Genomic DNA, 10,853 nt, shown 5'->3' with positions numbered 1-10,853 from the left:
CAACTAGTAAATTGTGTCAAATACCTACCTCCCTCCCCAAGTACTTACTTACCTCCTCTGAGGTAAGCTGTTGGTGGCTATCAGAGGAGGCAAACAATGGCCTGCAAAGGGAAGGGGGCTGAACACAGTTTACTGTATTCATTGGTCTAGGAAAGGTGGGCTGGTGGAATCTTATAAAATTTGTAAACTTGGACTTTAATTTCAACATCAGCCTTGGTCACTTTACTGTGAGCACAAATGAAAAGTAGACATTAAAGTGGACCTTTACACTTTCACTAAAAATAACATCAACCTGCAGCTCTGCATGCTGATTTAAAAATCATCTTACATTCATTAAACAAACAAACATATTTTCGTTTTACGTACAATTTCTTATTTTCTACTTACTGATTCTCTTTGGCACAAATTATGTAATAATGCATTGCTGGGAAATCTCATCTGTAATCTCATCTGTAACATGCAGTGATTTCAGCTAAGGATGTGGAATCATTCAAGAAGCTCTTGGATGATTTCCTTAGAGACCATAACATACAGGGGTACAGGTACTCCTAAGAACAAGATCACACATGGACTCATACACACGCACACACCAGCAGAACCATATGCATACACGCAGTAGGTTGGACTTGATGGACTTACTATGGTCTTTATTCAACCTCAAATACTATGTAACTATGTAATCTCAGATCTCAGGGAAAGACATTTTCCTCCCCTGAGATGATGTGCATGATCACGTCCTACTCACAAATGCCAGAGTTTCAGGAAGTAAAGCAAGATGGATTCATATGCCCTTAGTAAACATGGCCACTGTGAGAAGAATGGAGTAGAAAAGAAAAATAAGGTATGCAAAGAATAAGAAGCCTGCAGTTATCAATATATTAAGCATGTGTTTGTAGATTGCCTATACTAAACATTTCTAAAGGCGTATTTGTTGTTTTGAAGATAAGGATAAAGTTCATCTTTAAGGGGTCTGTACATTTACTAAAATATCTTGCAGAGTGTCTCAGGAGCCCCAAGTCTGCTCTATTATGCAAATGACTTTAGCTCCTGTGTCTCACTATTGGTCTTTCAGTCTTTCAGTCCATCCATCACAGTGATGGGACACAAGTGGGGTATGGGAGTGGTGGTATAAAAGTTAACTTTATTCAAAATTTGCATAATGGAGCTTCAAGGATTTAGAAGTTCTCAGGGCACTTTACATGGCAGGTGACAGTATTTGTAGGCATAATTAGATAACCAGTATCTGTGTCTGCTGGTGGTTTACTATTTTAAATGGTTAATACATTTTAAATTAATTTTTTTTTAAATGAAATGTGTACAATTTTTTAGATTATTATCTTCAAAGTAGGCTACATCCAATAGATTGTCCACTTAGTAGAAACAAGAATGTCATAATCTCTGTGATGCTTAGAGTTTAACTTGAAGTTGCAGCTAATATCTGTAATTAAATAATACAATGAATGAGTCTCTATGTGTTCCCATACAGTATACAAATTAGAAAAAAATAATGGAAATCCTTAAAACTCACCAATTTAGCTCTATTCGTACATGAGCTACAATAGTTTTGGAACCTACAGACTTATGTGATAAGATAAGTACGATGATAAGAGAAATGTTAAAGTGCAAAAGGCAAGGGGGCGTGGCCGGGATGGGAAAGGGACAAGCCACGTGTGTGAGAGGATTTCTGAATTACAGGGACAGAGACTCTGTGCTGGCTGCGGCCCGGAACTCTCCTGCTTTGCATCATGAGAACACTGTGATCCGTTTATTCCCGGATTTTTCAGCGCATGTGCAGAAGCGCACACGTTCTTTCCAAGATGTCAGACGCCGCCTCAGGATTAAAGGTTTACAATACAGTATGATTTTCCCCAGTAAGCTGAGGGTTCAACATGAAGGAACTGTACAGTTTTTTGACAATCCAGCTGCGGCCGCGAACTGGATAGACAGACTGTGCTAGGGAAGTGCTGTTGGCATCCTTTCAAGACTGCACTCTTTACTGGAAGCCATTGAGAGTACCTGACTAACTTTGACTGCAGCCTTTTGCTGTTAGCCTTACTTTCTGAGATTGGAGGAGGATGGGTGTACGGTCACCATGTGCCTTAATTTAGTATATACTGAATCCTGGTCTTACAGTTACATTTCTGTCTCATTGTTGGGGTTATACCTCATTGGTTTACTCCTGCTGCTCAAAAGTCTGTATTACTCTACAATGGGTCCCCCTATGCACTTTTGGTAAGGTGTGGGAAAAACCGGAGGCACCTCACGTGGGGGTGAATACTAGCTAACGACAGTGTCTGTTATTGCACGGACATAGGAAGGCAGTGATAGATTGTTGGGGTGACGGCCCCCCTCGGGTGCTGTCTTTGAACTTAGTTAGGGATCAAGCTTCTCTGGGTTATGTTGGGGATTTTGGTTTGCCAAAGAAAGCAGGGTGGGCTTGGGTGGGAAGGGGATTTTTGTAATTTTGAGCTGTGTGATTCCTGCATACATATGTGGTTCATTTCGGGCATCTTGAGCTGGTTGATGGTTAAAAGAGATCTCTGGGCTCTAGGCTTCTTGGGCCTCCGAGAGGTGAAATTGTTGTGAGTGGACACGGGATGGCAGGAACTCAAGTAAAAATTGTCTTGTGGAATGTGAGGGGTCTGAATCACAAGTTCAAGAGGTCTTTGATATTTCAATATTTAAAACCATACAGGCCACATATTATATTGTTACAGGAGACGCATCTGGAGGGGCAGAAGGGGCTGGCATTGCGGCGCCCCCGGATCCAGAGGGCCTTTCATGCTACTTAATCGGTGTATGCCCGGGGAGTATCAATACTTATAAGTAAATCCTTGCCATGTATGATTGAGCAGGTTTTTCTGGATCCGGGGGGCCGCTATGTTATTGTAGTTCTGGAAATACATACACGCAGGATTGCTATTGTTAGCATTTATTTGCCCCTCCTTTCCAGTTTCAGCTCCTGTATGAGGTTCTAGCTAAGGTGGCACCCTTTTTACCTATACCTAGAGTGTTTGCAGGAGATTTTAATGCTATTCTAGACCCAGAGCTAGATTCCTCAAATCCTAACAGTGCCCTGGGGCAGGAACTGGTGGGATGGGTGGAGGCTGCTTCCCTGCTAGAGGTTTGGAGATGGAAAAATCCTGGTGTTAGGGGGTACTCATGTGTGTCTTATATGCATAATTCCTCCTCCAGAATCGATATGGCCTTTGCAAATTACCTGTTCCTTGGGTTAGTGTCAGAGGCCGGCTACCTGCCTGGTGGAGTCTCCGACCACTCGCCTCTGTCTCTCATGCTCACCTTTTCCACGCAACTCCAGCGCCGGGGATGGAGGTTGTCACCAGGCTGGCTTGGGGAAGAGGGTGTGGTGAGCAGAGTGTCGTCCCTGGTGGGGGAGTATTGGGTCCATAATGAAGGGTCGGCAGAGGCCGCAATAGTCTGGGATGCATTTGAGGCATATCTTCGGGGAGAATATATCTCCCACATTAAAGTGTCTAGATGTGACTTTGCTAAGGAACGGGAGGAGTTGCAGAGGGTGGAGGAGGAGTGTGCACGTGTATATGCGGCTTCTCCTGGTGAAGATTCCCTGGGAACTCTCAGAGCAGCGAGAAGAGCCTTGCAGGTGCACCTTAAGACTCTGACGGGCTGTTCTCTCCACGAGATTTGAGCAAGGGGACAAGAATGGCAAATGGCTGGCTCTGTTGGTGGCGGACCATCATCCCTTAGCAAATATTCCGTGTATAATGGCATCACTGGGGGAGCGGGTGAAAGATCCGGTGGCGATTAAGGAGGAATTTACACAGTACTATAGTGCGCTATACGCTCCCGTTGCACTTTATGGCGGGGAAGCCCTTTGCTCCCTACTGGGGGAGCTGGGCTTCCTTGTCTCGGACAACTTGATAGAGAATCCTTGGAGGAGGAGATCTCGGTCCGGGAGATAGAGAGGTCGATTGGTTCCTTCCCTGCTGGTAAAGCCCCGGGACCGGATGGCCTTCCAGCGGAATGGTACAGGTATTATTTACCTTAGATGGCCCCTCGTTTGCAAGGACTGTATAGTTTTTGTTTGGCACGGGGGAGATTACCGGACTCCTTGTATGAGGCGAACGTTGTCCTTATACCTAAATCGAGGAAGGACCCACTATTTTGCTCCTCCTACAGCCCGATATCTCTTCTGAAAATGGATTTGAAAATTTTGACCAAGATTCTTGCGATGCGCCTAGGAGGGGTTATCTCCACCCTAGAATTTATCCCGGGGAAATCCACTGATACAAATCTGTGCAGGGTCTTCACAAATCTCCAACTCACCCATGCTAATGTTGGGTTTAGGGCACTGGTCTCCTTAGATATTGAGAAGGCCTTTGATTCAGTGGATTGGGGTTACATGGGTGCTGTCCTGTGGCATATGGGATTTGGCCCTAACTTTTGTAGATGGATTGCAGTTTTGTATAATGAACCTAGAGCCGCTCTGAAGATAGGCCCTGCTCTATCGGAAAGTTTCCCGGTGGGAAGGGGTACCCGACAAGTGTGCCCCTTGTCACCGGGTCTGTTTGCATTAATGATGGAGCCCCTAGCTGTGGCTTTACACACATCCACGGATCTGGAGGGGTTCAAGGTGGGGTCTATTGAAGAGAGGCTCGCCTTATACGTGGACAATTTAATTTTATTTCTGGCGGACGCAGGCCCATCTCTTAGGGAGGCACTGCGAATCCTAGACAAATTCTTGGTGTTTTCTGGCTTGAGAGTTAACTGGGCCAAATCACATATCCTACCATTAGATGACGGCACCCTGGGTTCGGCGGATCCATCGGTCCCACTTCAGTGGGTCTCACAGATCACATATCTGGGAGTCAACATCACGGCTGGGGTGGGAGATTACTACCTCCTGAATCTAGCCCCGGTGCTCACCAAGGTTAAAAGGAGGTTGATAGTTTGGAAACACTTGCCAATTTCAATGATAGGTAAGGTTAATCTGCTTAAAATGAAGATTCTCCCGGTTTTGTTGTACTTTCTACGTAACTCCCCAGTTTGGGTGTCTGCAAATTTCTTGTGACTGGCCTGTTCCTGGACTTTGTGTTGGGCTCGCAGGTACCAAGACTCCGAATGTCTATCCTACAAGCGCCTTGGACAGGAGGGGGTCTAGCACTGCCTGATATGAGGAAATACTATTTGGCGGGACAAATGTGGGGGAGGACAGTGACTCTGCGGTGGTGTTGGAGGCGGCGAGTTTGGGCTCCTATGAGGCCTTGTCATCCCTGGTATATAGGGGATGTGGGGCCCCGTATGACCTCACACTCTCCATGCGGGCTACTGTTAAGGCATGGAGACAGGTGTTGGATACACTTGGTGGGGGAGCTAACTGTGTCCCCACACACTCCTCTGTGGAGAAATCCGAATCTTGCACAATTCTACACCATCCCTGATTGCCATGTCTGCGCCCGGAAGGGCATAAAAACATTGGAGGACATACTGACTGATGGAAATATTACGTGTTTTGAGGACCCGTGCATCAAATTTGAGCTGCCGGGCTCCTTTCTCATAAAGTTTCATAAAGTCTGGGGAAGTTGGTTGGATGCCTTCTCTGCTACAACAAGCTAGAGGCCAGTATGGACTGTGAGCATTATTGACTGTATGGTTGAGGGGGAGGGGAATTGAACATTGAGAGGATGTGCACTAATTGATTACTAGTGGACACTAGTGTATCTGGAGGTATCTGATGGTGGAGCTTCCACCTACACTGGGTACCTGATTGAGATTTCATAATACCCACACATTGGTGCTCTGAACAGCAATGATTTAGTTTGATCTGAGTTATTTTTAAATTTATGCAAAATGCACAGCTCTGGTTGAGAGGAGGGATGGGGGGTGGGGGAGGGGGGTTATATTGTTTGGAACAGTGTTGTAAGTTGTGCCCCAGAGTGTTGGAACTCATGAGATATCTGTTGTACTGATGTCCTGTGTGTCTTTATATGAAAATCTAATAAAAACAAATTTAAAAAAAAAAGTGCAAAAGGCAACAGCCCATAGTAACCAATCAAACACCATTTTTTTATGTTGTTCAACAACAATGATCTAAAATACAATTGGCTGCTCTGTGATAGTGCACATTGTATATTTACCTTCACTGTGATGCCAAATGTTTATGTTCTTTATGGCTGTTGCTAATCCTTTAACATATATACAGTACATTATATATTATATGATTTAAATAGAAAATAATTGCTATTTTATTTGCTGCCCCCTTCTCTTCCCCTAAAAATGTTCTATCTAAGTAGCAGGCTTTGTTGCTTTTCCACAAATCCAGGTCTGCTTTTGCAGCCTTTCAAAATAGGCTCAACAAATTTTACTATATAGACTGTAAATAGTTACATATAGTACTTACTTACTGACCTGTATTTATTCTTTTTTTAGTTTTTTCAGAAACAGGATATCCATTCTATTTTTTCAACATCTCATCTGTGAGAAGCAATGAGCGCATGTTAAAAGCTGAGCTCCGGGTGTTCAAGTGGAAGCCATTTGGATTGACAACCAAATATCATTTTTGTAGGGTAAGATAATAGAATAAGTTCAAATTGTGCACACCATCTAACATGGTTTATATTTACATAATTTCAATATAAATTAAATAGACTTTCAAACAAAAAGCTGAAAGGAGGTGTCACTTTTCCATTACTACTTCTGCTGGGACAGACTGTGTACACTCCTATTCTGGAAACTGCGCAAAGTTTCAGATGTTTTATGTTTGCTTTGTGGCTTGCAACTTATTGCAGTTTTTTTGAACGGCAGGTGATAGAGCAGCCAAACTGCATCAAGTAAATTTTTTGCTTCTGAACTGCTTGCACTGTAATCAGTTTAACTTGCAAGTGTCCTGTGCAGCATATTTAATCTGCAGTCTTGTCATAAACTACATCCAGTCAGCTTGACTCGTGCTCCTAATGGAATGTCACATTTTCTTAACTGGAAACACTATTTACTCCTCTGGAAAATACACAGAATTTTGTTAATGCATCTTTCAGCCATCTTGTGACAAAATTCTACTAACAGTATTTTAATTGTGCTTGTCAGTTTTAATGTTTAACTTTAATAGCCATTCCATGATCATTTTCATATGTTCTAGGTGGATGTGTATGAGCTGTTAGATAGTTCGTCAAGACCTTGGAGAGGAAATCTAATCTCGTCTCGACTTCTTCCTCTGCATTCACAAGGCTGGGAGGTGTTTAATGTCACTCAGACAGTAAGTATCATTAATATCAATATATAACAAACTGTTTAAATACTTACCAAAGCCAAATCTTTTTAAAATCTTTTTTAACCATGTGCACAACATTAGAGAAGTTCTGTGTTGGTACTGGATGCTTTTTCATGTTATTGTTGATATTCATTTAAGTAAATAAAATGGTTTTGGGTCACTTTTTTGTATATGCAGTGTCAGAGTATTATGGGTTTTCTGTTTGCTATTATAGTATCCCACCTGTAACTCTGAACTCAGGACCTGGAAAAGCCAAGCAAGGTATTGAAAATGGAATTAGTCACTTCTCTGAATCATTTAGCTGTATGTCTAGATTGAAGCCTAAAGTGTTCACCCCATTCCTTTAAGTTGAATCCTCCCCACCCAAATACTTAACTTCAGCTCCGCTCCAAAGATTTTCACTGCGTGGCCCTGTCGGGCACCAAACCGCTTCTGTAGTGAGAATTACAAATTCGACTGCACATCTGCTCACCACTATTCATTCCTATGGCTAGGCCTCAGGAGTAGGGCTGAAAGTAATTATTCAAGTATGTAGCTTTTAAGTTATCCATTAAATTACTGAGCCCTAGCATTTTTTAGTGCAGCAACTATGGTTATCTCTGAAAATAAGACAAAAAGGAGGCCTGAGTTTCACTTGTTAGCTGGAAATGTAAATATGACATTTTAATATGCAATAGTTCATATTTACCAAAGTTTAACATTTTATTTTCTAAGCCCTAAAACAATAGATGTAAAATATATATATGAAAATACAGTATATATTCACTTTAAGAAAAAAATGATTAAGCAATGTAATTTTAAATCAAACTTTTTCTTACAGGGTACACATGTAAACTTGTAAATATTAAACCCTGTGTAGAATCACCTCACCTTATTTTTATTTTTACTTCACCTTATTTAATTCTTAACAAGAAAAATGTAAGAATGTCACTCTTATAAACAGTCATTTTATCATCCAAGTGACCAAATGATTATTTTGATTAACAAGCAATTGCAAACAAATATCAGTGGATATTTGCATACCATTTGAAAAAGGGATGTCTACAAATATTTTTAAATTAAGCATCTAGCAAAATAACTTCTGGTCAGAAGTGGATGCCTCATAAGTGCATCAATCAGTGGCACTAATGACATCTTTCATGAAAGGAGAGAACAAACTAATACACCACTACTTGTATGCTGGTTGTGATAAAGGAGAAAGTATTTTTGTTGATGTATTATTGATGATCCTGTAACATTTTCTTTTTCCTTTTAAGGTTTCAAGGTGGGTTGGAGATTACAGTGCCAATCATGGTTTCCTTATTGGCTTTACTCCACCCTCAGCAAATTTTGTAGAAACTGACCCCCTCATTCTTGCAAAGCACAAGTCAGACAGCAAGAAATCCTATTTGGTCCTATTTAGTGATGATGGCAGGAGAGGAGCACCAAACACCTATACAGCTCCCATTATAAAATACACAGGTAAGATACAGTTTTAAGTTTATGAACATAAAGCCTTCATCTTTACAATTAATTCACATTGTATACTTTTAAACTATAGTCATTTTTTATTTTTTTTAATTTTAGATAAAGTAGGAAAGGGTTATATCAGCTGTCAGGTTTTTAAACGTTGTCTTTTTGGTGAGTGAATGTTAGCAGAGTCCAAAGATTGCATACTTGTGCACTCAAAAAGGGCTTATATTATAGAGGGAATACTGATTCACAATACACTGCACCCTGTGGTCAGTAAATGAAGGTTTAGGGATAACATGGAGAAACCCAGGGTGAACTAATAAAGGGGCCAAACGATTTATGTGTGTCGCAAAATCCAATCTATGATGATTTTCCGTTCACCCCAAATTAACCCAATCAAGGTCAAATACTAGTTTGGCCGAATCTGTTTATCATTAATCTGCTAGCTTTGTCCCAAGATTCACCCTCATTTTCTTTGCAGTTGGCACCAAGGGTATTGCTATTAAATAAACTTCACGGGGGTTACTCACTTAGCTGCCGAAGGCAGCCGAGTGAATAACCAAACCGAAGTGAAGGGAACCGAACGCCGTTTGGCTATTCACTTCAGCCCTGTATGTCTAAAAAACAGCCGTACATCGGCTGCCTTCAGCTCCCTTCACTTAACTTCGGTTCAGCCAAACAGTTCAGTTCAAGTGAAGAAATCGGCATTTGGCTCGGTTATTCTGTACACTGCCTCAGAGGTAGAAAGCAGAATTTAAAAAAATTTAAACAAAAGAAAGAAAGAAAAACGACGTGCGTTCCCCCAGCTGATCCATAACAGACCTAAAGTTGGAAGGAACCCCAAGTTAAAAAGTAAAAAAAAGTACTCCTACTCATTAACTTAAGGGTTAAAGTAAAATGTGAATAAACACACCACACTTTTAGAAACAATCCATGATTTAGAAAACATACAACAGTTTTTGACAAGCCCTATAATAAGAAAATAAAAATCCCAAAAATGTAAAAAATTGATGCACTGCTGTAACCAAATGGTCAATCACGACGTCCAGCGATGTCCACGCCTCTGACTCATCAAAAAAATCTGACACCCGCACCCGACAAACTGCTGCCGCAAACTGACCGGTTTGATCAAATGGGTCTTCTCAGGTCCCGGCCAAATGAAAAAAAATGGGCAGAGTCACCCGTCACCCATCACGGCTGACTCCGCCCATTTGTCATAATGCAATGACAGGCTACTGTCCTCATATTTAGAGAAATGTAACTGAAGGAACACAGTATTTAGGTCTACTACATTCACACGCTGAGTGCAGTCAGTTCAAATGTGGAATACAAAAAAATGACTAAATATATTTATATCTTTTTTTTCAGATGATTCTCTTCTACCATCTGAAGATCTTTCCCTAATACATCTAGCAACACATAAGTTTCCAATGGTGATAGACCATACTAGAAGTCGGAAAACTCGGGATGTATATCCTAGTAGATATCCTCCATGTGAACGCAAGCATCTCTATGTGGACTTTGAAGACATTGGTTGGGCTGGCTGGATCATCTCCCCAAAGGGATATAATGCTTACCATTGCAAGGGAACATGTCTATTCCCTATGGGACAAGGTTTGGGTGCCACAAATCATGCTACTGTACAGTCCATTGTCCATGCTCTCAAACTTAATCAAGACATTGGAACACCATGTTGTGTTCCAGATCGTCTTAATTCAATTAACTTACTTTACTTTGATGATGAAGAGAATGTTGTTCTGAAGCAGTATGATGACATGGTGGCAACAAGCTGTGGCTGCCACTGAACACCCTTCTTCCAGCATTATATTTTGTCATTACACCAGTTAATGACTATATACTATCTGTACTTTGCCATGTGACCCTACTATATTTCCCTAAGAAGGTACCGCTCCAGATTTATATTGTATTTTCTCAGCTTAACCCTCTGAAGAACCAAACTGTTCCAAACTCATAATACTCTCATACAAAACTTTCATATAACAGTCTTCGTCTAGAACACAGCTAACTAGAAAGATTTCAGAGACTTTTCTGTGGCACTCCATGCTCTTTACATCATCATATCCAGCACAAAGACAAAATATTTTTGGAGGCGGGCAAATGGAAGACTCTACATGTAATTCTAATATTTCCCTTT

At 41.4% G+C, this 10,853-nt stretch overlaps 1 protein-coding gene across 1 annotated transcript in view; it reads left to right on the top strand.

Moving 5' to 3' along the window:
* The window catches only part of LOC108802433 (bone morphogenetic protein 2-A-like), a 14,315-nt gene extending 3,812 nt beyond the window's left edge, over positions 1–10,503 (top strand). Inside the window, exons 2-5 of the mRNA XM_018574289.1 lie at positions 6,409–6,545; positions 7,115–7,231; positions 8,503–8,707; positions 10,067–10,503. Coding sequence (XP_018429791.1) covers positions 6,409–6,545; positions 7,115–7,231; positions 8,503–8,707; positions 10,067–10,503 — 896 coding nt within the window. The remainder of the gene's footprint in view (positions 1–6,408; positions 6,546–7,114; positions 7,232–8,502; positions 8,708–10,066) is intronic.
* The last annotated feature ends 350 nt before the right edge of the window (positions 10,504–10,853 follow it).

Source organism: Nanorana parkeri, unplaced genomic scaffold, assembly GCF_000935625.1.
Source record: "Nanorana parkeri isolate BGI_ZX_2015 unplaced genomic scaffold, ASM93562v1 scaffold2860, whole genome shotgun sequence".
Classification (NCBI taxonomy): Eukaryota; Metazoa; Chordata; class Amphibia; order Anura; family Dicroglossidae; genus Nanorana; species Nanorana parkeri.
The sequence above is the reverse complement of the archived record's forward strand: the minus strand, read 5'-3'. Positions and strand labels throughout refer to the sequence as shown.